The 26,043-nt window shown below is 48.1% G+C and overlaps 1 protein-coding gene across 5 annotated transcripts in view; it reads right to left on the bottom strand.

The window, feature by feature from the left end:
- Nucleotides 1–5,728: 5,728 nt before the first annotated feature.
- PIK3C2B (phosphatidylinositol-4-phosphate 3-kinase catalytic subunit type 2 beta) overlaps nt 5,729–26,043 on the bottom strand; it is a 61,305-nt gene continuing 40,990 nt past the window's right edge. For all 5 annotated transcript variants that reach the window (XM_058540261.1, XM_058540263.1, XM_058540260.1 and 2 more), the window contains 15 exons: nt 25,567–25,747; nt 24,381–24,488; nt 23,658–23,750; nt 22,684–22,813; nt 21,715–21,851; nt 17,822–17,991; nt 17,158–17,314; nt 16,719–16,828; nt 15,579–15,780; nt 15,030–15,154; nt 13,529–13,646; nt 12,169–12,250; nt 11,655–11,761; nt 8,273–8,401; nt 5,729–7,740 (listed from right to left, as the gene is read on the bottom strand). In XM_058540261.1, the coding sequence (XP_058396244.1) occupies nt 7,552–7,740; nt 8,273–8,401; nt 11,655–11,761; nt 12,169–12,250; nt 13,529–13,646; nt 15,030–15,154; nt 15,579–15,780; nt 16,719–16,828; nt 17,158–17,314; nt 17,822–17,991; nt 21,715–21,851; nt 22,684–22,813; nt 23,658–23,750; nt 24,381–24,488; nt 25,567–25,747 (2,038 nt within the window). In that variant the 3' untranslated portion in view covers nt 5,729–7,551. The remainder of the gene's footprint in view (nt 7,741–8,272; nt 8,402–11,654; nt 11,762–12,168; nt 12,251–13,528; nt 13,647–15,029; nt 15,155–15,578; nt 15,781–16,718; nt 16,829–17,157; nt 17,315–17,821; nt 17,992–21,714; nt 21,852–22,683; nt 22,814–23,657; nt 23,751–24,380; nt 24,489–25,566; nt 25,748–26,043) is intronic.

The following is a 26,043-nucleotide window of genomic DNA, read 5'->3' as shown; positions in this document are numbered from 1 at the left end:
AGGGTACAACAGACATGTGTCTGCTAGAGGATACATGACATGTGGTCTGGCTACAGAGTGAATGCAGAAGCAGACATGAGATGCCAGCTGACTTCTGTTAAGCCAGATAGTAAAGACATTTGGGAAAAATGTAAAACAATGCCACTCATCTTGCTAAACATTTTTGTTTTAAAAAATAATTTTTAATTAAAAATGTTTTTATGTTAACATGTAATGGGTTTATTATTTTTAAATGAATAAATATTTTTAAATTCCTGTTTTGAGTTCCTAAACAGTAACTATCAATAGATATAATCCACATAAACAAAAATTCTTTGGGGTCCTCCATACTTTTTAAGTGTGTAAAGGGGTCCTGAGACCAAAAAGTTTAGGGACCATGTACCTAGCATGTTGACTGGCACATAATAGGTGACCAGTACATGGTGAATGAATAGAAAAATAATAATACTTTAAAACAATAGCATCTCGGGGCCGGACCCGTCGCTTAGCAGTTAAGTGTGCGCGCTCCGCTACTGGCAGCCCGGGTTCGGATCCCGGGTGTGCACCAACGCACCGCTTCTCTGGCCATGCTGAGGCCGCGTCCCACATACAGCAACTAGAAGGATGTGCAACTATGACATACAACTATCTACTGGGGCTTTGGGGGAAAAAAAGGAGGAGGATTGGCAATGGGTGTTAGCTCAGAGCCGGTCTTCCTCAGCAAAAAGAGGAGGATTAGCATGGATGTTAGCTCAGGGCTGATCTTCCTCACAAAAAAATAAATAAATAAAATAAAACAATAGCATCTTCTTTATGGCCAAGCGTCTTGAATGCCACTCCCAACTTTGTCACTAACACCATATGCCCCTAAAAAATTTCTTAGAACTTTTCCTGAATGAGCCTCCCCTTCCCTTTCTAGTCATTGGATACATAATTTTTATTTTTCTTACCTTCTAAAGGGGAAAAATGCAGTCATAAAGTATGGGAAAGCTGTAAGAATATGTGACTGCCTTGTCAGTCTCAACAGGAAAGCAAGGTGCACACCACCCTCCTCCAGCCTGCTATCAACTGGAAGGCAGAGGAAGAGCAGCTCTGTTTACAGAGATAACCACGTGTTGCCATGGCTACACATGCTGGTGGAGATAAGTCCTTGGACCGGCAAGCTGACTGGCATTTTGGCAGAAGAAAATTTAAACCTCAGTAAATTACATTTATTGTAAAAGACTTTGCCAGGCCTGAGGTAAAGGGTGTATAGCTTTTGACTTCATTTTTCAGAGTCAGTACCACCTCCAAAATCTTATTTCTATGTGTCCCACCCTCTGGCTACCACCTCCTATCCTTCCAACGCCCTGCCCTGGTATCCCCAGTCAGCGACTTAACCCCCAGACACCTCAAACCATTGCTATTTCCACTTTTTTGGTGATTCTTCACCCTCCTTACCTAGCACGAATCCCATGATCTAGTATTAAAACTACCCCCCTTGTGGGCCAGCCCTGGTGGCCTAGTGGTTAAGCTTGGCACACTCTGCTTTGGGGGCCGGGTTCAGTTCCTGGGTGCAGGCCTACACCACTCATCTGTCAGTGGCCATGCTGTGGCATCAGCTCACATACAAAAATAGGAAGATTGACAACAGATGTTAGCTCAGGGCAACTCTTCCTCAGCAAAAAAAGAAAGAAAACTACCCCCCTTGCAAAGACCCTTCATTCTCTTGCCCTTCTCCTACACCAGCATTGTTCTCTGGCAAATTCCAGCCCTAGTTAAGCCCAACTACCCACTTATTCTGAGCCTACACCCTTGCAGCTAATCACTGCAGGAGAAAAACCATGCTGACTGACTGACTTCATATTTCTGATCACGAATCTCATCAATGCCAGGCCCCGCTCCTGGTTCCCCAGTAGCTCTGCTTCTTCTACAGTCTGAGACTGTTTCACAATGTTTCTTTATTCAAATTTCCAGCACTCCCATAAGCACACATTCTCAGCTTAGGATCACACCTCATACTTCCCTGAGAAAATAGATACAGTTGAACATAAACAACTTCATCTTTCCACCAGCAAACCCACCAAACTACCTGCATCTGGACCCACACACTCTGCTTTCAATCCCACTACCAGCAAAGAAGCCTCCTGGCTCCTATCCCTTCATGTCTACTCAAGGAATTCTGGCCTCCCTCGTCTCCTCTTTCCTGTAACATACAATGTTCTCTCTCAAGCTCCTAGAGCACTCACATTAACATAGGTTAATACCACCTACGTTAAAAAACTCTCCCTAGATAGGTGCCCCTCCAAGTTTCTACACCACTGCAACAAAATTTCTCATGAGTTGTCTATGCCTGTGGTCTCCACTTTCTCATCACCTGTTCTCTCTTCAAGTTACTTCCATGTGGCTTTTATCCCCACCACTCATTCAAACAGCTCTTACCAAGGTCACCAAATCCAGTTCTCTGGTTGTTGTGGGTTGAATTGTGCTCCCCTAAAAGATGTTAAAGTCCTAGCCTCCCAGTACATGTTATAATGTGACCTTATTTGGAAATACGGTCTTTGCAAGTTAAGATGAGGTCATTAAGGATGGGCCCTAATCCAGTATGACTGTGTCCTTATACAAAGAGGAAATTTGGACACAGACATACATGCATGTACACAGAGAGAACATATGTGAACACGAAGGCAGAGATCCAGGTGATGTGTCTCCTAGCCAAGGACCGCCAAAGACTGCCAGCAGACCACCAGAAGCTAGGAGAGAGGCATGGGACAGATCCTCCTTCTCAACTCTCAGAAGGAACCAACCCTTCCGACACCTTGGTCTTGGACTTCTAGCCTCCAGAACTGTGAGAAAATAAATTTCTGTTGTTTAAGCCACCCCGTCTGTGGTGCTTTGTTAGAGCAGATCTAGGATATTAACAATATTTCTTTAGGCTCCCATGGCACTAGGCACCATTCTCTTGGTTTACCTACAATCTCAGTGGCTCTTCCTCCTCTAAATGTTGGTCTGCATCAGAGCTCAGTCCACCATGTCTTTTTTTTTATCCTTTTATTTGGTGAGGAAGATTAGCCCTGAGCTAACATCTCTGCCAATCTTCCTCTATTTTGTATGTGCGATGCTGCCACAGCATGGCTTGATGAGTGGTGTGTAGGTCTGCACCTGGGATCTGAACCTGCGAACCCTGGGCTACCGAAGCAGAGCACACGAACCTAACCACTATGCCACTGGCCGGCCAGGGCCCATGTCTTTTTTACTAGTCTCTCCAATCTAGGTTTTCTCATCCTGTTCCATGGCATTAAACGGCCCCTAAATGCTGATGACTTCCACGTCTGAACTCCACACTGACCCTCTCTTGGGCTTCAGATTCCATTCTATTTCTCCAGTTGGATGTTTACCAGACATCTCAAAGTTATCATGATCACAACAAAACTCTTAATTCAGCCTCACCAAGCCCGTCTTCCCATCCCTGCAGCACCCCACAGTCCTCTTCACCCAGTTGCCAAGGCCTCAAACTTAGGAGTCAGCCTTGACTCCTTTTTCCCTCAACAACACATCCACTCCATCAGCAAATCCTATCAGCTACCTTCAAAAGATATCCAGAATTGGACCACTTTTCACCATCCCCAGGTACTATCATTTCCCTTCTAGACTACAGCAACAGCCTTCTCTTCTGCTTCCATTCTTGCTTCAGACAGCAGCCAGTAGGATTTTGAAAACACAAACTGGAGCACTGCAATCCCTTTCTCAAAACCTTCCCGTCTCCATCGCACTAAGAATAAAACTCAGAGTCCTGGTTGACCTTAAAACTCAGTTCAGGGGCCAGTCCCGTGGCCTAGTAGTTAAGTTCGGTGCACTCTGCTTTGGTGGCTCGGGTTCACAGGTTCAGATCCCCAACGGGGACCTACACCACTTGTCAGCCATGCTGTGGCAGCAACCCACATACAAAATAGAGGAAGACTGGCACAGATGTTAGCTCAGGGCTAATTGTCCTCAAGCAAAAAAAAAAAAAAAAGAGGAGGACTGGCAACAGATGTTAGCTCAGGGCAAATCTTCCTCAGCAAAAAAAAAAAAGAAAAAGAAAAAAGAAAGAAAAGAAAACTCAGTTCAAATATTCCCTTGAGAAGCCCACCCTGCCTGCCCTGCCCTTCCCCTTTTCCATCTGTCCCTGAGATGCTGCACGTGCACAGTCATTACTTGTTTCCGTGTCTGCCTCCCTAGCTGGACTGTAAAGTCCTTGAGGACATAATCCACACCTTTGTCATCTCAGTAGCCACAGTGCCTTGGTGCCTCGCCTGACCCAGCGAAGGCCACTAGTGTTGTTTGTTGATCAGACATCTCAGACAAGTCCCAGGGACTGGCCTTGTGGCCCAGTGGGTAAGTTTGGCACACTCCGCTTCAGCGGCCTGGGTTCAGTTCCCAGGCACAGACATACACCACTCACTGGTAGCCATGCTGTGGCGGTGTCCCACATACAAAATCGAGGAAGACTGGCACAAATGTTAGCTCAGGGACAATCTTCCCAGCAAAAAAAAAAAAAAAAATTTAACTCTCTTAGGCAAGTCCCAGCCACCAGAATTACCTCCCAACTTAAAATGCTGCCTCACTTTTGACCTTTCAAGTCCAACCTAATCTTTGTCCCCAAATCTCAGCAAGTCAGGTTACTTCATTTTTGCCACCTGTCTTTGAACTCAGAAAACCCAGCCTCCTGGGCTTCTTTTGTTTCTTTTCTCCCTGGGCAACCTCTCTTCCCCGACTCCCCAGCTCTCTCATTCCTACTCCCTCAGGGTGGTTCCAATTTCTACCCCATTTGGCCAAGAAATTTCCTTAACACTCTTGCCAGATTCAAGTTCTAACTTTTAAAAGGTCCATTAGGACTTGTCCAGAACTGCAGTGACACCTCAAAACCACTTAGAAACACAGCAGGTAGGTAACACTTCCTACTGTTTACAAATGAAAGTCCCTTGGAGGCCCCATAAAATTTCCCAGCATGAAATATGACTCACCACTGGAGAGTTTTGAAAACTTCTGCATAAAATGCTTGAACAGGGTCACATGACCTCCATCTTCCATTTGGGGTTTCAGTTTCTCAGCCTAGGCTCTGCTTTAGCAACTTAGGAGTTGTGGGGCATCTCAGAGGTTCAGTTTCCTCTCGTAAAATGGGGTAAAGTATCACTAGGCAGTCAGCTTCTTAAGTGCAGAGGATTGCCTTAATCTATTTTCGTAATCCCCAGCCAGGATGGTACAGGGCCCAGGCACATCTCCAAGGGCCATGTTCTCTGTGAGTGGAGGCATGCCATCAGGGAGCACTGGTGAGGACAGTAAATGTTTGTTGACAGGATGAATGAATGAACCAAATCTACTTTCCAGAGTAGTTGTAATGAAAAATGACATCATTTATATTAAAACACTCTGAAAACTAACAAATATTATACCAATTTAAGAGACTGTATTCAGCCTTGCCTGGGGGGAGTAGCACAAGGTTTGGAGTCAAACAAACGTGGGCTCAAATTCTAGATCAAAGGCTGACTGGCTATGTCCTTAAGCAAATCCCTCAATCTCTCTGAGCTCCCGTTCAGTCATCTGTAAAATGCAGATAACACTACTCACCTGAGCAGGTCCTTGGGGGTAGAGCTAGCTGACCAACCTAAACACCCAGTTCCGCACACCAGTGCATGCAAAAGGTATCATTTTTGTAAAACCACTACTATTACTATTTTCATCTTGGACACCAGATGTTTTAATCAAAACATCTGAACACCAACCAATCCTGAGAATGATACTTTTTTCTCAAATGTCATTTATTAGAAAATACAATTCCATAGAAAGTGGGAGATACAAGGACGTCTGGCAAGTGGGTACAGTACACAGATCTCTTTACTCAGGGCACCGAGGGTTACAACAAAATGAGCTACACGCAACAAGCCAGTAACACAGGTATGGTCCATTCATCTGGAGAAGTTCCACCCCTTTCCCCATCCCCCGAGCCCCGCCCCACAGCAGCCAGCTATCTCCTTGGCACTTTTCACTGAAACGTTTACACTTCCTTGCTGCCCTGTGGCTTCAATGAACGGAGCTTCCTTCTCCAGTTATGGAATGAGTCAGCAAAAGCGGGAATTTCTGATCCCCGGAGCTGAGGAGGAAGCTAGTGAGGGACAACTGATAGGGCATCCCCGTTTCACTCTGTTCTCCAATCATGGGGCACATCAGCCAATTTTGGTTTAAAAAGTTAACATCAAATTCAAAGTCTCGCCCTCTTTTTTCAAGGAAGACAACCCTTTGAAGTAAAGCACGAGAGGGAATGAAGAGCATAAGAGATAAGAGACCCAGCCTCTCCTCCGGCCCAGCTCCAGGGGATCCGCACCCTCTAATCCAGGTCCCTTGAGACCAAAGAGAATCCCAGGACAAAACAATTGTTTTGACGGACCCCCTCCATCACATGCACCCTTCCTTCAGTTAGGGCATCCCTTTGGGTCCAAACTAAATAGGTTTATGGCCCCACAGAATGAGGGAAATTCTTATAAAAAATGTGACAGAAATGGCGTTTGGGAGAGAAGCAGCACAAAAGAGGGGAGTGGTGTAGGGGTGATGGGGCCACACTGGCATCTGAAGCCTCGAGGCCCCTCCCAGGACCAAGACGCCCTTGGGCAAATCGAAATCTAAGGGCTGAGGCAGCATTTTATCCCACCAGAGAAAACTGAAGGGAGAGGCCTATGGGGGAAGCGCCCCCAGCGTATTCACAGGGACTAGATGGTCCCCAGAAGGGCGGAGAGAATGGAGGGTAGAAGAGAGTATTCAGGGCGAGTCCTAGCAAAGTAGGGGAAGATGCGTGCGAGTCAACTCCCCTGAGAGAGCTTGAGTCCCTGAATCCTGGTTCTCTGCAGAACCCCCAACAGAAGGCCCTTCCTTACACACCAGGTATCACATCGCTCTCCTTTGGAGGCAAAATCAGAAAGGCCCGGCAGCGCAGGCCTCGACCAGCACACACAGCCCTCCCCGTCCCTCCCCGACCTGCCCTGAGAGGGAGGGCTCTAACCGAGGACCCACTGGGCCCTCCTCAAATAATTCTTATAGACAGAAAAACAAAAACAAAGAATCTAGTGAAAAGTCCAATAAGAACCTTAATCATACAAAAATTCCAAATAGTCTTCCTCTTTTGCTTTCTGAGGCATATGTAAGTCCCTTCTCACAAGGCTTCCTGTCCAGTTAGGACAACATTACTATTGCATTTTTTAAAAATAAAAATAAAGATATCCACCCACCCTCCCCACCAAAATGCTACTTCATACAGCCCACCCCACACACCCCAAACCAGGCATTGCTCCCTTGACACAAGGTAAACTTAAAACTTTGCTGCAACCTCGCAGCCTCCAAGGGCTGCTCATCACCACCAACCCCAATTCAGTCTGCAGAGGAGGGGACAGCAGAGAGCAGTTACTCTCCCTGACTCCTAGCAGGGAGGCTCAATCCACCTGGACCACAGGGAGGCCTCCCCAGGGCCCCGCCCCCGGCAAGAAAAGGAAGAGTCAATCAGAGGAGAGTCTTCTCCCTAGTGCTCCACCACCAGGGTCCCTGGCTAGGGATCTGCTGGGCTCACAAGGTCTCCTGACTTCGAGATCCCAGTGCGAACCAGCCAGTCTTCTCCTGGGCCAGGTCCAGCTCTCGCAGGCGGATGTGCACCTCCCCGAGGAGGATGTTCTCCCAGAACCCCTGCTCGCTCAGCACACTCAGCTGGAGCTCCCGCTGCTGCAGGTCTCCCCTGGGGACCCCATCATACACCAGCTGCAAACACAGAGGTGGGGATGGGAGGCGAGCGGTGAGAGAGAGAACAGGGAAGAGGGAGATGCTTGAGTCTGTGGTGGTTTGATCTGGTTGAGGCTAGGACCACTTCATCTCCCCAACCAGACAGAGTCCAGGGAAATAGAGAAGGCACACAGAACCCAAGGGAAGCTTTAAAGAACTTTGTTCTTTGCTCAGAGTTCAAACAGGTGAGGGCTTTTTAGTGGGGCCACTGCTCACATCAGTAAACGACCAACAGGCTCCTCCTCCCCGCAGGACAGGGCCCAGGCCACAACCCAGCTGTGGAATCCCCACCCAAAGATTGGCAAACTTTTTTATGTAAAGGGCCAGATAGGAAATATTTTAGGCTTTAAAGGCCATACAGCCTGGTCTATGTCCCAACTACTCGACACTGCTGCTGCCACAAGCAAGCAGCCCCACACAATACTTAAATGAACAGGTGTGGCCTCGTTCAAATACAACTCTGTTTACAAAAGCAGGCCTGGTCTGCCACCCCCAGCCCGCCCCCACACACCATCTCATTGTAGGTGGGGTTGCAGGTTTTCCGGGCCACTTTGGTTTTCTTCTTAGTGGTTTTCTGAGGATCAGGAAGGAGGTAAATCTTTACATAGGGGTCAGGGTCATTCCCATCCTGGAGCAGTTGCTACAAGGGGAATAAAAACAGCAATAAAAAAAGCTGAAGATTCTTCTATCTGCTTCTTTATCACCATTTCTGTGATTACACCCTCCTCTCCCACACCTGTCTTCCTGCAATGCACAGTAATTTATTTGTCTGCTTCCCAGCTCACTCCATTCTGATGGAAATGTCTACTATAATCATGCTAGATGTCCTACTAAAACATCAGCCAGACTGCCTGTTACATCCAGTCTGTACTCTATACAACTGCCCAGGGCATGCCGTAATGTGGTATGTTATGAATGAACCATTGTGTTCCCAGGCATCTTCCTGCCATGCCCAATGTCTGTCTGTTTTCTCATTTGATCCAAGTAACCCTGAAGAGGTAAAGAAATGAATCAGAGACATTGTTGCTTGCTCAAGGTCAGCCAGTTAGTGATTCACCCAGCCTGGTCCTTTTAAATCTTAAATTAGATCTTGCCATGCCTCTGCTCAAAACCCTCCAATGGCTCCCATCTCCCTCAGGGTAAAGCCATGGTCCCAACTGGGGGACCCAGGCTCTGGTCCGCTGTGCCCTCTCCAACCTCAGCACCCTCTGTTCTCCTGTTTGCTCCAAGGGCTTCAGCCACAATGACTCCTTGCAGTTCCCAGCGCACCGGGGGCACGCTCTGACTCAGGGCTTTTGGATTTAAGCGCTCCCTCTGCCTGGAACAACCTCCCTCGGGTGTATATGCATGGCTCCCTCTCTCACCTCCTTCCATCTCTGCTCAAATACCTCCTCATCAATGAGGGCTTCCCTGACCACTCTATGCAAAACTGCCACTACCCTCATTCCACTCCAGTACTCCTTCTCTGCTTTATTTCTTACCAGAGCACTTATCACTATCTGACTTGCCATACAGTTTACTTATCTGTCTGTCTGTCTGCCTCTTCCTCTAGAATGGAAGCCCCCTGAGGGCAGGGATTGTTTACCCTTGTATCCAGAGCTAATGTATCAGCGCCTGACATGCAGCAGACACTTGACAAACGTGTTGAATGAATAAATGAATACTGTTGTCAGAGTGAAATCCAGGTTTCTCTGTTCCAAAGCTCACGCTCCTTCTGCCACATGCTCCCACCAATGCCCCCAACGACAAAAGTCCAGCACACTGCAGGTATTCAGTAAAAGTTCCCTTCCCCTTCTACTCACAATGTTCTTAGAATCATACCAAAAGTTTAGTAACTAGACCCTGTCTTGATTATGCTCCACGGAGGTCATGGGACTGCCTTATCTCTATAACCAGGTAGTAAGTCTCTTGGGCCTCTCCCTCATAATAATCACCATAATTACCATAATAATAATACCAGGCACTATATTAAGTGCTCTACATGCATTATCTCATTTGTTAAAGAACAAAAGCTCAACTGAGTAAATTGAAAGATCTATGGCTTTATTCAGCAATTCATGAAATAGGTATAATTCCATCCAGCAAACAGACAGAAGCTCCAAGGAGTTGTGCAAAATGTAAGGTTTTTATAGGCAGAAAGAGGGTGGGACAAAGAAGGTAAAAGAGAAAATTATTTCAGACAAGGTCACCTTCCCTTAGGGGAAGGGAGGGAGTCTTATCAGGCAGATGACCTCACTAGTGTTGATCAGGAAATTCCAGACTGATTGATTTAAAATTCCCCTCCTGAGAGAGGCTGAAACTGCAATTAGGTGAGGTATTAAATCTTGGTGGGGCTGAGCATAAGTGACTCCATTTTGGGCCTGCTGTTTGTTTTTAACACAGTGTTATAAAACAAAATTCAAGAGTAAATTTGAAGATCTAATTGGCTTTATTAGGCAATACATGAATTGGGCAGCAACTCATCTAGCAAGCACAGAGATACTCTGAGGAGTTATACAAAATGGAAGGTTTTTACAGCAAGGAAGGTGGGGCAAGTGAGCTATTAGGAAAAGAAAATAAAGGATTTTTAGGCCAGGACATTTTCCTTTTTAGGGGGAAGGGAACAGCAAGGCTTTTATCAGGTAGATTGCCTCTTCTTCCTCTGGGGGCTGTAGACGGCCTATGTGTCAGATTACCTCACTGGTGCTGACTGGAAAGTTCCAGACTGGTTGATGAAGATTACATTCCTGCAAGAGGCTGAAACTGCAACTAGGCTAGGTGTTAACCTAGGTTTGGTATCATGGGGCTTCAGCACGAGTGATGCCATTTTGGGCTTGTGGTTTTCTCCTTAACAACATTTAAACCCCAGAACAACCCTGAGAGGTAGGTATTAACATTATCCTCATTTCAATGAGGCTCAGAGTAATTAGGCTACTTGCTAAAGACCACAGTTAGTAAGAAGCTGTGTCTAGTATTGCTTGGTCATACCACAGGCCTGGTGTGGTAGCAGGCCCATCGGTGGGTACTCAGTAACTTTTGTCGTGTTGGGGCCCATGGCAGGCCACACCAAAATATCCCACAATGGCATATTGATTATTTCGAATTAAAGTTACTTGTTTTGACTGAAAGCTGCTTTTTTTTGGGGGGTGGGGGGGGTTTGTTTGTTTGTTTTTTGGTGAAGGAGATTGGCCCTAAGCTAACATCCGTTGGAAGACTGGCCCTGACCTGACCATCTGTGCCAATCTTCCTCTATTTTATACGTGGGTTGCCACCATAGCATGGCTTGATGAGTGGTATAGGTCCACGCTGGGGATCAGAACCCGTGAACCCAGGCTGCTGAAGTGGAGTGCACTGAACTTAACCACTATGCCACTGGGCTGGCCCTGACTTAAAGTTTTCACCCTCCTCTCTCTGTTTCTCCTGAAGGCAGGAAATAAATCTCTCATGTGAAAGGGGAAAGACAGACACATCCTTATCACCACAGCTAGGAAATTCACGGCTGAGAAGCCTGCATAAACAAACTTTGTTACTTTTACTAATTTACTATCTCAAGCCTAAACTCTGCTTAAATTCCTCACTAATCACATACCCCATTCCTAAGTTTCTTTGTCCTGTCAAATCCTCACAAATTTATTGTCTTTTTGCATAAAAAGATACATAAACTGCCTGCTTTGTTCATTCTCTGAGCATCGTTTTTCTATGATCTCCCGTGTGCATCTATTAAATTGTTTTTTCTCCTGTTAATCTGGTCTCATACCAGCTTTATTAGTCCATTCAGAAGAACACAAGTGTGGGGGTGGTTTCCCCCTCTCCAACAGTGGTTACTCTCATGAGAAGGGGAAAGAGAAGGTCTGACCAGTCACTAAAGTACCAGAAGATAAAGAACCAAAAACGAGGACCGTGCATGCACTTACCAAGCCCCGAATATGCATCACCATGATGAAAAGTTTGTTGTTTTTGTAGGAGATTGACAGCTTCACCTCCCCTCCTACCTTCCCAACAGGCCGGGCCCATGAGCCATCTGTAGGGATGAAGGAAACCGAGAAAGGTCATGAAGCTCCCTGTCCCCATCTGGTGCCAGGTAGGTGTTTGTGTTTTTCTCTGACCTCCCTCAGTATCTCCATGTCAGGTTCCTGATACCCCATGGGGATCTGCCAAGTGGGGTCTGTGAACATGATTTAGAGCTGGGTTGGGATGGGTCTATCCAATTTGAGTGTGTAATCACCAACTGAATATCTAGGCCCTGGGAACTTGCTCAAGGAGCGATGGGCTCTGCAGCCTGAGTGGGAAACCAGATTCTATAGTAAGTAAGCAAAACAACAGAGACGAGTCAAGGAAAGAGAATTGGGCAGAGGTGAGGGCAAGAGAAATTGCACTTGAGAATGGTTCAGAGGGGTTGGCAGAAGTGTCACAGAGAAGGCACTGTACCTGAGCACTTGGGAGCTGGGCTGGTGCCCATAGCCTTCTCATCCCGGGCCAGGGGGTGGAAGAAGGTGTACACCAAATCACACTGGAATGGAATCAGAAAACAGGGTCGTTCTTCAATAAGACAATGGCTCAATTTTTTTTTATTGGGAAAGTGACTGTTCAGATTAAAAGAGACTTATGAAATGCAACAACCAAATGTAATGTGCAGTTCTTGTTTGGATCATGGCTCAAACGAGCCAACTCTAATGTACTGGATGATATAATGACACTGTAGTTATGTAAGAACACATCCTTATTTTTTAGAGATGCAAAGTGAGTATCAGGAGTAGAATGTCATGATGTCTGTGATTGATTTTAAAATATTTCATACAAAAATAGATGATGCAAATATGGCAAAATATTAACTCTTCAGGTGATGAATATATAGGCACTCATTATACTGTTTCTCTACTTTTACGTATGTTTGAAAGTTCTCATAATAAAAAGTTTTAAAAAAAGAAAAAACCGAACTAGGTCAAATCAGTCTGTTCTGTTCTACTACTCCCTCCTGTACGGACACACCATCCCCGCAAGCACACAGAAATGCTTGAGCCAGCCTTGGACAAAGGCCACAAGTCCTCCTCTTCAGAATATTTCCTAAGTAATTAGGGAAAACAAAAACTAAAATGTGTAAAAATACCCACTCTAGCATTAATAGTGAAAAAAATGGACATACGTCTTTCAAGAAGCAAAGGGTTACAGCGACTATGGTATTGCAAGCCAACGTATTAATTTGGTACAGATATTTAAAGTTATGCTTACTATATACTCTAAGTTAAAAAAACAGAATACAGAATTACATTTAAGTTATGACCACTACAAAACTGTAAAAAGTAACATATTTGCATATGGACAAATAGGAAGGAAATATGGAAACGGGCTTAGATGATCTCTCAGGGTGATAAGACTCCTGGCGGCTATATTTGTTTTCACGCCCATTATAATACCAAATTATAATACTATTTGTTTAAAAAAAAGATATCTGAGTGGATACACACACTCAACCTGCTCAAAAAACTCCTCTTCCTCCAGCACCCCTTCCTCCCTCAGGATCTGACCACCACAAGCCCCCTGGGATGGCACGCGAGAGCTCGCGTCTCACTGAGTGCCCGCCGCACGCCTTTGTTTCACGGCGTTCACGTGCCCGTTCACGCGCCTGACGCCGGGGGGGCTGCAGCCACGACCACCCACCTCCTCCGCAGAGTCAGGCCCAGAAGAGCCAGGCGCCTCCGCGATTCCAGCGGCTCCGGACCCGCCGCCCGCATCCCCACCCGAAGCAGCGACCACCCGCAGCAGCCAGGAGCAGAGAGGGCCCACCCACCTCGGCCACCTCGGGGGCGGCGTGGATCAGGTGCCAGATATAGCCGTTTAACTCCTCCTTCCGCCGCTCGGCCACCGCCTCTCCGCGCGCGCGCCCAATCACGAAGCGGCTGGGGAAGCTGGGGAGGAGGGGAAGACGGAAAGCAACTTGAGCGGCAACAGGCTCTGGTCATATTTCCTTTGCATTTTCAGTCACCTGACCCCCCCACTTCTCACCACCAGCCTTCCCAGGGATCCTCATCCCGCTCCATTCCCCCGCAGCCCCCAGGCCTGTGCCAAGGACACACGCACGCGCATCTCACACCCCACAGTTCCAAGGACCCCAGACAGGAAAACCAAACTGTTGGGCAGAGTCCTGTGGATCCCCAGAAGTACCTGGGGGGCTTTGGTGCCCCCAGTTTTCCCCATCAAGGTAAAAACTCATTAGAAAAATGGCTTTTTAAAAAAATTGTGGTGAAATACGTATAACATAAAATTTACCATCTTATTAACCATTTTTTGTGTGTGTGTGTGAGGAAGATCAGCCCTGAGGTAACATCCTTGCCAATCCTCCTCTTTTTGCTGAGGAAGACCAGCTCTGAGCTAACATCTATTGCCAATCCTCCTCCTTTTTTTATCCCAAAGCCCCAGTAGATAGTTGTATATCATAGCTGCACATCCTTCTAGATGCTGCACGTGGGACGCGGCCTCAGCATGGCCAGAGAAGTGGTGCGGCAGTGCGCGCCCGGGGTTCCGAACCCGGGCCGCCAGTAGCGGAGCGCACGCACTTAACCGCTAAGCCACGGGGGCCAGCCCAGTCTTAACCATTTTTAGGTGTACAGTTCAGTGGCATTAAGTACATTCACATTGTTGTGCAAGCACCACCACCATCCATCTCCAGAGCTCTCTTCATCTTGCAAAACTGAAACTCTGTCCCCATTAAACACTGTCCCCATTAAACACTTAACTCCCCATTCCCTGCTCCCTCTCAGCCCCTGGCACCCACCATTCTACCTTCTGTTTCTATGATTCTGACTACTCTAGGGACCTCATATAAGTGGGATCATACAGTATTTGTCTTTTTCATGCCTGGTTTATTTCACTCAGCATAATGTCCTCAAGGTTCATCCATGTTGTAGCATGTGACAGAACTTCCTTCTTTTTAGGGCTTAATAATATTCCAATGTATGCATAGGCCACATTTTGTTTATCTATTTGAACAATACTTTTACTCTTTAAAAAATTAGAAACTTTGAAACAGCTTGATTCAGTCAATCCCCTGCCTGAGACCCAGTCTGCTCTCCTGGCAGGTGGGCCCAAGCTTATTTTCAAGGCTGGAGGAAGACCTCTCCCTCGCCAGAGTGCAGGAGAGCTTGGCCAGCAGGGGGAGCACTTGTTATCACACATTACCAGCTCAAGAAAAGTAGGTAGATGTTGACTCTAAAAGGGTAGTTTCTCGCTCCTACCCCCATGCCGTCCCCCCGCCCAGTATCGTTCTGTGCCGAGAGGAAAGGGGCAGCTACCTGGGCAAGAAGGAAGAAGGGAAGAGCAGCCGCAGCTTGTTGTGTAATTCCTGGAACTCCTCGAACGTCCGCTGGATGTAAGTGGCCTCGTGAGCATTCTCTCGCATCACCTTTACCACGTAAATCTGCAAAGGTCCAGGTCTCAGAGAATACCTGCCAAACCCTCTGCACCCAATGAAGGGGACAGGCAAGGGAACAGAAGTGTATGTGTGTGTGTGTGCTGGGGGGTGCAATTTCCAGAAGGAAGAGGACAAAGTGTCTCCAAAGGAAATGCACAGCACAGATAGAACATATGCAGGAATCTGAAAGCAAAGATCTCCTGCACATGTGTCACAGGTCCCTTGACTCAGAGGGCATAACATCCAATTCAGCCCTGGTTCTAGGCAGGCCACTTGGGCAAGGGAGAGGGAAGTGGTCTGTGACTGGTCCCAGCGCAGGATGCTCAGTCAATTCCAGTACCCACAGTGTCGATGTGAAGAAACAGTCAGAACCCCAATAAGCTGGGGGCAGTGGGGAGCAAGAGAGGGTCAGATTGGAGAAAACACTTACGTAGCCCTTGTTGGGGTAGAAGATCTTCTCATGGCGGCAGAGAAAAACATCACTGATGCGGCCAGAGCTCTTGAGAGTGTGTGTTCGGGGGGCAAAGGAAAGGGTCAGCCGGTCGTCTGAGCCCGTGAATTTCATCTGAGCCAGGTTATGGATGAAAAAATTGAGCTTTGTGGCTACACTGCCCAGGCTAGACTCAATCAACCTGTTGGTGCAGGAGGATGGGAAGAAAAGGATGTAACCAGAGACCCAAGTCCCCACTGCTGGGACAGAGCTATCTCAAGGAATAGCCTCTGACACCTGAGACGAACACTCAGCTCAGATCAAATCATCTTCCCTGTGCAATATCCTCACAGAGAGCATGATGGCACACGATTACCTATATGCGTTTATTCCTATGCATCCTGGGGTCTTACCTCCCTCACTGCCCACCTAAGCCAAAGACAGTCAAACCAAGGGAGGAAAGAATTAGGGATTCCACTGTAGGGTCACCATGTAAATGTCTAAATATTGTTGTCAAAGTGAATTTCAAGGTTCAGTACAATGGAACCTCACCAAGCCCTGCTCAATCTAGAGATTTGGGTTCAAAAGGAAAGTTCAGTGTTAGACCCAACAGAGAAAATTTAGTTGGCTAAGTTCCAAAAAGAGTGTAATAAAAAGAAGACATCATCTACACGATCAAAACTGCAGCCATTAGTGCACAGACACCTCCCTGCTTTCATACACAACGTGCCTAAAAACGTTGCCAAATATGGGAAAATGGAGCCATGGACTTCCATGTTTTGACAAGGGGGAAGGTTCTGATCCAGACAGCTAGAACCTATTAAAAATCCATATTATACATTGCCCTGTAAACAAAGTCTTTGACCGAGACCTGGGGAGAATGCAAGTAAGAGTCGGACTGTAATACCTCCATTACAAAAGTTAGCACCAGAGTGCAGACGAGAAACTGAGTCTCAGAGAAGTAAAGTGATTTACTTTAAGTCAGAGGCAAAGCTGGGACAACAGATCCATGTTGTCAGTTCTAGGCTCTGCCATCTGAGCTAAGCCTTTCTCGTTTCCCTAGCCCTGCTCCTCCCAATCAGGCAGCCTGGAAATTAAGTACTCAGGGCGGGCAGCACTGTTCTGTGCACAGGGTGTTACCTAGTGAAGTAAGTAGTGGCATTGGCCTCTGTGTCCTGAGGCCTCAAGGCGTCATACACATACTTGAGGTCCTCCAGGTCTGAGAGCTCAGGGATCCCACAGGACAACATCTAGAAGGAGAGCAAAGGAGAGACGACGCTTGTACCAGCCAAGAATTCTTGCTTCTTCCCTGCCATAGGCAAGATTTTCTCTAGCTAGGCTCCCTAGAGGGTGGCAGACAGATGCTATAGACAGCGGCTGGAGGGCCATGGGAGTGGAGGGGCTGGAGCAGGAAGTCAGACACTTGTATAGACACCACTGTTTCCAGGTGGTCTGGGCCCTGCCTTTACCAAGGGCTCAGAGAAGTAGATCCCCAGAAATTCTTTGAAGCAAGACAGAGGAGTCTTAAAAATGGTGCCAGATGAAAAAGAGGGGTTCAGAAAGGGATGGAGCTCCTCACCAGACCCAGAAGGTTGAGGAAGAGGTGGGTGTGCTTGCGAATGAGGTTGTAGGCTTGGCAGCAAAGGTCAACAAAATCATGGAAGCGGCTGGAAGGCTTGTCACCCCCGTTGATGACATATGCCATGTCTGAGGTGAAGACAAAGGGGGCACGGTCCCTGGGCCAAGGAGAACAAACAGGAAGAAGGTCAACATGGAGGAGGAAGCCCATCCTTTGGGCTGCATCAGGGGATGGTTCCCCTCATCCCTCATCACCTGTGCGAACCTGAAGAAATGGGGCTCCTCTAACTTTTTCCTTCTTCTTTTCCTACCATAGTCTTAAAAGATCCGCAGAGACAAGATAATCCACATCCTTCATTGGTTCCTTGCCTATGAGCTAGCAATATTTTTCCCGGGTACCTAACTGTATTCCCTTTACTGTGGTTTGGGCTCATTTCTTTAGCTCAGTCCTCAGCAGGGAGGGGGACAGCTGGTCCCCACCTTCTTCTGCAAGGGGCTCTGCAAGGACTTGACCTCTTCATCAGTCTTCTCTTCTCCAAAGAGCTCAGCCCAGGGACCACATGCTGAAGTGCAGCCCCTTCCATCTCAGCCTTGTGTTCCAGCTCTGGACCGTTTCTGCTGGCCTCCCTGCCCGACAGACATCCTGGCTTCAGGAGACCACTTACCGTTTGATGTTGCCAAACATCTGGGCATGACCCAGGAAGCGGCCAAAATCTATGTGGAACATATGGCCGGTGGTCTTCAGCATGATATTGTCATTGTGTCGGTCACAGATGCCCAAGACGTACGTGGCCACGCAGCAGCCAGCACAGGAATAGATGAAGTTCTCCACAGCCTGGGAGGAGGAAGGCAGATGGGAGGAGAGGACATAAAGCTGGCTTGGAGGGACTCCAGGGGCCACAGCCAGATAGAATGCAGCCAGCTCTGGCCTCTCTCTCGTGAGCCCCAGCAGCACCTCACGTCTGCCTGTTGAGCCTCCATCACGTACTAACATACACACTGATGCACAGAAACGCTTCTTGTATCTTATGGGGTATAAGGAGATGGAAGGCTTCTATGTGCACCTCCACCACTTTATCTGCAACTTGCCTTCCTCTGTGCCTTTCTTTCTCCCTGGAAGATTGGTTGGAAAAGACAGTGAACTCATCTCGGAGCCGAGACTTGACCAGCCCAAACTGAAGAGACCTTAACAGATGGGAAGACTCACGTCTTCAACCTTCCCAACTGGTTGTGACTGTCTTAACGCAAGCACAGCACTGAGGCAGCCGAGTTAGGGTCCCTTCCTGACCCAGCTCAGAATTCTTCCATCCTGCTCCCTGCCCCAAAGACAACTCCCATGCCCAGTGTTCTTGGTAACAGCGAAATGCTAATCTAACTAAAGTCACTTCACTCCAAAGAAGAGCTGAGGCAGCTTACCTCTTCTAGGGAGTGTTGTACACTTGAAAATCAGACATGTCTAGTTGGTAAGATGTGTTAGAGATATTTCTGAGTTTACAGCAGGAGGGGACAGGTGAGGGGATACATCTACCTTGTTTTATCTGGTCAACATCTGTCCCCTTATCTGTCTTTCCAGGAAGTAAAAACAAATGGAATTAGTAAGTGGACACCTTTCACCCTCTAAATCCTCTTTGTGAGCTTTATGGACTTCCCAAGAACTCAAGAAAGACTCGTCAGCAGAGGGCAACAACTGCCACAGCCAACTAGGAATGTACAAAGCTGGGAATGACAGAAAGCTTCCCAGATGCAGAGTGAATGCCTTCACTGCCTCCTCTGCACATTTCCACCCATCCTCCATGGACCTTCCTGAGTCCTAGACCTTCCCAGTTCACACTGACTCCTCCCTCATTGAGCCCTACAGCCCCAGCGCCACCACCATTCACTCACTGCTTAGTCTTTTCACTCCCCCGGGGTCTAGGATCTTCTCTCCCAGAAGCTTCTTGGCTGTCCACAAGGCCTATTTCAAAACTAGCTACACACAGAATGCCCCCAGTTACTTGTCAGATTAAACCAGATGACTAATCCATAGGAAACCAAGAATAGAAAGTTTGTGAAGAAATCAGAGAATGCACCTCCTGGAAGAGAAAGACGATTTCTCTGGAAGGCAAATAAATGAATGAAAAGAAGCCACACACTAAGGAGTATAACCCATCAACTCCAGTCTTCACCTTCATTTCCATCAACCTGTCTTCCTGTTACAGCTATTCTTTCCACCTGAAATGCATCCTATTTTGACTCACAGAACAGCTGTGTGCCCATGTAACTGCCTGAAGCCTCGTCACCTAAGTTACGCAGAATGTTAGCTGCTCTCCGACAGGAGGTCTCACCGTACAAAGGAGCCCCCTGGTTTAAGGGGTTTCACTGGTAGGATGTGGGATTCTCTCTTTACCAAGAGATAAATATCTCTAGTTCTTTCCTACTGGAAATTATCATAAGAAACTACCAGCGTTATTCCAGCAGAAAGGCTAGAAGAACTGAGAAGCTATCTTTGAACGGTTGATATTAAACACAAAGGAGCAGAGCTAGTTTCTGTGTATGTGTGTACTCTTGCTGTACATACTTCTATCAGATATATTTTGACCCTTTATTACACTGGCAGGAAGTAACCATAATTCCAGCACCAAGCACGGTGCCTCTGCATGGTGGCTGTTTAACACCTGAAAAATACATGTTAGTATAACTAGCATTCGGGGTGGGCGGGAGGGAGGAAAGAATCCATACTACTCCTCTCCAGGGGTAGAGGACTTGAAGTTTGCAACGTGGAGGGGGTGGGTTTTGAGGGATGGGAAATGGAAGAAATGGCTTTCCAGGCAAAAGGAATACTATCGTCTAAAGTTATCAAGGAAATGCAAGTAGCCCGCTAGGCTGAAGCGTAAGTTATCATGAGATAGAAGGTGCAGTGATGAGACTACAGGGGAGGCAGGGCTGGGTTACAAAAGCCCTTGCATGCAGTGCTATGGATGGTGGACTTATCTTTTAGGACATAGGGAGCCTTTGAAGAACTCAGAGAAAAGCAGTGACATGAGTGGTCTGTACTTTATTAAAAAACTTTGAAATCAAGCAGAGGATGGCAGTGGAAAGAGAAGAAGCATTACAGTGGTTCAGGGGACAGACAGGAAATAGCTGAAAGAAAAGGACAGATTTGAGAGATTTGGGAAGAAGAATCAACAGGGCTGGGTACAGCAGAGGTAAGGCCGAAGGAAGCACGGCTCTGTCTTGAGTGACTGCACAGAGTCTTACCATTTACTGATAGGAAACACACAAAAAGCACGTTTGAAGAGAAGGAGAGACAGAAAGCTTAGTTTTGCCTATACAGTCACGCACTGCGTAACGACGTTTCTGTCAACGACAGACTGCACAGATGATGGAGGTCCCGTAAGATTAGTGCCGTGTAGCCTAGGTGTGTAGAAGGCTACACCATCTAGGTTTGTGTAAGTGCACTCTACGATGTTCACACAACAACGAAATCACCTACCGACGCATTTTTCTGAACATCTCCCCATCGTTCAGTGGCACACGACTGTACTGAGTGTGAGTACAGGTGAAGCACAAGAGACAGCCGGCAAGCAGGTGGCTGTAGAGTACACAGCTCGAGGGAGTGGAGGGGGCTAGAAGAATGGCTGTGGAAGGCATCAGCAAATGGGTGGTAGTTAAAGTAATAAGAGATGAGGAGCTGGCACAAGAAGAATGCAAAGAGAGCACAGCAGGCCGGGTACTAAACCCTGGGGAATGCAAACATTTGAGGCTATTTAAGATCATCTAATTAGATGTTCACTAAACTACATTCTGATTATGATTTAGCTGTCCACGTAGGTTTTCCCTCAGGGATAAAATGCATTGATCAATATAAATTAGTATTTGGATCTCCTTGGAAGTTAAATTATATAAATTAGCATTCTGGCTTATACTCAGTCTCTTATGAGTTTGGATATTGTGAATTGTTCTCTCCCCTAAACTTAATTAACCCAGAGACTAGGCCAGCCATGGACCACAGCAGGCCACCAAGGTCCTACCACTCAGTATAGCTCCACCCGAGGACCAGGTCAGCCCCTTCTCTGTCATCTCCAGCTCTTATCTAGCTCCAATCCTGGCTTCCAGTTACAGCCTTGCCACAAACCAGCTCCATAACTAGGCACAAATGAGTGATTCTTCATTCACTATGAAAAGAGGAGTTAAATTAAAATGATCTCTAAAGTCTGTTCCAACCAACTCTTGTTCTTCAAAAGACCCCTGAACCCCTCTGAGGGCACAGAAGAAACTGAACAGGATCCACAATTAGAAGGGATACCAGGCAGGTTCTCAAACATTGGTCCCCCTCCTCCAAAACTCAACCTGCCAGGGGAACTCAATGAAGGTCTCCTGTTGTCAGATACCAAGGGATTTTCTCAGTCTGCTGACAACACACTTGACCCACCCCTACGCATTTGGAGGCACTAGTCAACCAAGGAGTGTTTCTTTCCTCCCAACACGGCTGAGTTGTCTTCGCGTACATGCAGGCCTGTGGAAACGCAGCAATGTGCAGCGTCAGGCCTGGCCCAGCCCAGCCTCGCCCCCATCCTACCTTCTCGTACTCCTCCTCCCCAGGGTTGTGTTTCTGCAGCCAGTCGGCCAGGGGCCGGTCCTTGAAGGAGCCGGTCACCCCATGCTCCACCTGGATCTTGCGCAGGGTCTCGGCGTTGGGGATCATCTCCACCATCCCTGGGAGAGGAGGCAATGGGGTCACTCCAGAGCAGAGAGAGGGGACTGTCGGGAGACGACTACAAGAGCTTTGATGGATGCCTCCGTCCAAATCCAGCTCTAGGACATGTGGACATAGCCCAATAATAAGGGAAAAGGACAAGGGGAGAAAGGAAGGCCACTGCCCAGGCCTCCTATCCCACAATGGGGGTGCTTGGTCTCCCGCATTCACAACTGCTGCTCCTTTTTAGTTTTTAACTTTTACTATGGGAATTTTCAAATACACGTAAGAATAAAGAGGACGGTATCATGAATTCACACATAACCATCACCTAATTTCAAAAATTATCAACATTTTGCTAATCTTGTTTCCTCTATTTCATTCAGTCAACCTTGCTTTCCCCCCTGGCTAGGATATTTTAAAGCAAATCCCAGACATGTCATTTCACTCTGATTATTTCAAGGACAACTAGCAAGGACATACCCATCATGCCATTATCACATCTGAAAAATTAACAGTCATTCTTTGATCTGATCTAATCTAACCCAGTCTATACTTAAATTTCCCCCATTGTCTCAAAAAATATCTTTTTACAGTTGGTTTGTCTGAATCAGGATCCCAAGTCTACACAGTATGTTTGTTGTTATGTCTCCAAGTCTGTTTTATTTTATAACAGTCTCCCTTGCCTGCCTTCTTTTAATGCCATGCTACAGCTTCTAATGAAATACTCTTGCGGTTTTCACTTTTTTGGAGAAGTATACAGCTCATGTCAGGGAATGGGCAGAGGGCAGTAAGCAAGGGTGTCCTCCATACCAGCTGCCTATTCGCAGCCCCCGCCCACTCCCGACTTACCTCTCCCCCGGCCAGTGGAGAAGCAGCGGAAAATGACCATGCGCATGTCCAGCCCCTCCTGGACCCAGATCTTGCTCATGATACGAATCATCTGCAGGGTTAGCATGTCCTGGCGAAGGTCGTCCCCGCACTGCATGGAGGAAGACAGTGACCAGAACCCACCTCCACTGCCTCCCCCGGCTCCCACATCTCCTAGGAGGGCAACCTGGGCCCAAACTCCAGTGACAGGGGATGGCCCTGTCTCCCACCTGGCACCTCTGACCGCTTACTCAGCTCACACCACATCAAACAGGCAGAGGTGGGCCAGTAACCACATTGTGCCCATGTGGTGTTCTGGCTCTTCTCTCAACCCCACAGCCCCATCTGCATTGAATTCAGCTTTCTCTTCTTCATGCAGCCCTCATGACCATCAAGCCTGTTTCAAACGTGAGCACTTATACCTTGGATTTGGAGTGTACGCACAGCAAACGTCTAAGTTACTAAGTCACGTACAAGCATTTCACTCCCCCCACTAGAGTATATGCTCTGAGACTATCATTTACTTCTCGGAATCATGGATGTATCAGTTAGAAAGGACCTCAGGGTTCATCTAGCCCAACCCACACCTGATATCTTAATTTCCTCTTCAACATGGCTGTCATGTAGTCATTTAGCCTCTGCTTGAATACCCCCAGGGACAAGCAGATCACCACCTTATCCATGCCATTGTTGGGGTAGGTCTGCTTCCTAGAAAGTGCTTCCATGTACTGAGCTGTCCTTTGCCTCCCTACCCCTCCCACACTCTGTTCCTAGCCCTCTGGGGCCATGCAGAGTTAGTCTATTTCCTTTTCGACCTGTTGTCTTTCACACAGTAAAATGGCGTTGTGGAATAGCGGGAAGAGAACTGCCCGGGGCTGCGTCTGCCACCCTCAGGCTCCCTCCTCCCCTTCTCTCTACCACCTTCATCCCACCAGGCTTGAGTGAAGTGTCCTCACCTTGAAGATGACACGGATGTTCTCACCCAGCGGGTCCACATTTTGGAAGGAGAGCTTGAGGGGGACAGCGTTGGAGCTGAAGTAGGAACAGTCCTGCCACGATGGAGAGGGTGGTACCAGGGTCAGGCCGGCCCACGGCCTGGAAGGCATGGCCTCTCCACCTGTGTCAAGCTGCTGCCGGCCCAGCTGCTCACTGTCTCTCCCAGGCTTCTCAAGAGCCCATATTCTTTCCTCCCCTCCCCACTGCCGTCATCCTGTCCAGCTGGTCACGACCTCAGCTCCAGTACCTGATCCCTCAGCCCTTCAGTTCATTCTGCACACAGCTCACTAGTTGTGTGACTTCTGATAAGTTATCGCTACCTCAGTTGACGCCGCTGTAAATGGGTCTCACAACAATACCGACTTCATAAGAGTTGTGAGGATGAAACGTGATAAGAGCGTAAAGCACTTAGCCAGTGTCGGACGCAGAGAGGCTGCTCGGCAGGTGACAGGCAAGAGCTGCGATCATCATCACCAGCCCGGACTTCAACCCCAACCTACCCAGCCCCCAGCCCAACTGCTCCAGCCTGCACAGCTGTCAGGCCAAAGTCCATATGTGTCAGGGTTGGGAAGAGGCCCCAGATATGCCTTTCTTCCTCATCTCTCTCAATAACCAGGGCAGTGAGGACCTTGCCTCCACTGAGCCCTCCCACTCCCAGAGCCCCAAACCCCCCAGTCACTCACCCTGGGCACGATGCCCTTCACCAGCAAGCTGGGGCTGAGCGGCAGGCGGCAGGAGCCATTGAGGGCAAAGAACTGCCTCACCTCCTCCAGGCCCGTGCGGAGGATCCCCTGAGAGGGAGCGGAGAAGGGGAGTGGGGTAAGGTGGGACACCCATAAGCTCCACTCAGAACCAGCCTCTCCCAGAGGTGGCCGCCCAGTATGAAGACAACCACTTGAGAAGGAGCCCGCAACGAAGGACAACCACTCCCCCCAGACACTAGCCTGGGACAGCACCTGGGCAGCAAGCCCAGACCCAGAGAGGCTAGGTGGATGACAGAACAGCGTGAAGCAGGCCCTAGTGAACTGAGAGGGCAGGCTGTGTCTCCAGGGGGAGATGCTGCTCAGGCTGCTGTCAAGAAAAGTCAACAATCTGGACTTTAAGATCTCCCAATTTTTAAATATAGCAACAAGGAGCACTGCTGGCCTGATGCAGCCCCTTTGTGCAAACAGATGAAGGTGCCCTCCAGTGGGCCGCAGCGCTGACCACGGCTCACAGCAAGTGAACAAAGTGCAACAGGATTTCAGTCCATACTTGCCCCTTCTGACTGTTACTCTAGTGCAGTGAACAACTTACATGACTGTGCCTAGCCTTTAAGGCAAATAGTTCAGTGAAAATTTTAACATTTTGCCTGTCAAACAAAACACACCCATGGTCTGTATCCAGCCAGGTGACTGTCAATTCCAGGTTAGTGACAGAGTCACCTCCTTCCAGCCCTTAAACCAGAGATGGTCAAGCGCCCTCCTGCTGGTCAGGATGCCCAGGAGTTAAAGACTAGCTGCAGGGCCGGCCCCATGGCTTAGCGGTTAAGTGCGCGTGCTCCGCTACTGGCGGCCCGGGTTCGGATCCCGGGCGCGCACCGACGCACCGCTTCTCTGGCCATGCTGAGGCCGTGTCCCACATACAGCAACTAGCAGGATGTGCAACTACGATGTACAACTATCTACTGGGGCTTTGGGGGAAAAAAAAAAAAAGGAGGAGGATTGGCAATAGATGTTAGCTCAGAGCCGGTCTTCCTCAGCAAAAAGAGGGGTATTAGCACGGATGTTAGCTCAGGGCTGATCTTCCTCACAAAAAAAATAAATAAATAAAAGACTAGCTGCAGAAGCCAGGAGCAGAAATGGATCGAAGCAGCCTCGCCCCGCTCACCTGCCGTGCAGACGGGGCGGCCTCCCGGACCTGCTGGGCCAGCTTGGCCAGGACGTTGACAAGCCAGCACTGGCGGTTAAACTCCTCTCTCAGCCCCTTGCCACAGCAGCACAACAAGGCTGCCAGCAGATACTGGTAGCGGATGCTGAACTGAGAGTCCTTGAGGCCGTCCTTCAGCAACCTGCAAGGCAGAGGGAGCAGGGAGCCAGGACCTCAGAGGATCCCAGGCAAGGGTGTGTGTTGGGGGGTAAGGGATCAGACCCAGCTCCAGCTCCCTGGAAAATCCAGCCCAAACTTGGGAGGGAAAATAGACTCTGTGTGCTTAGCTTATACAGAGGTACTTGTCCGTATTCCAGTCTGTCCCATTCTGTCTTTAAGGAGAGCTCAAAGCTCCTCTGCATCTAGTTTTTCCTTCATATTTCTGCTGTGTGCAGGTGGAGGGGACCAGGGATGATGCTCACCGTGGAGACCCCCCAA

The sequence above is a fragment of the Diceros bicornis genome, chromosome 4, assembly GCF_020826845.1.
Source record: "Diceros bicornis minor isolate mBicDic1 chromosome 4, mDicBic1.mat.cur, whole genome shotgun sequence".
NCBI lineage: Eukaryota > Metazoa > Chordata > Mammalia > Perissodactyla > Rhinocerotidae > Diceros > Diceros bicornis.
This window is presented reverse-complemented; position numbering and strand designations above follow the sequence as displayed.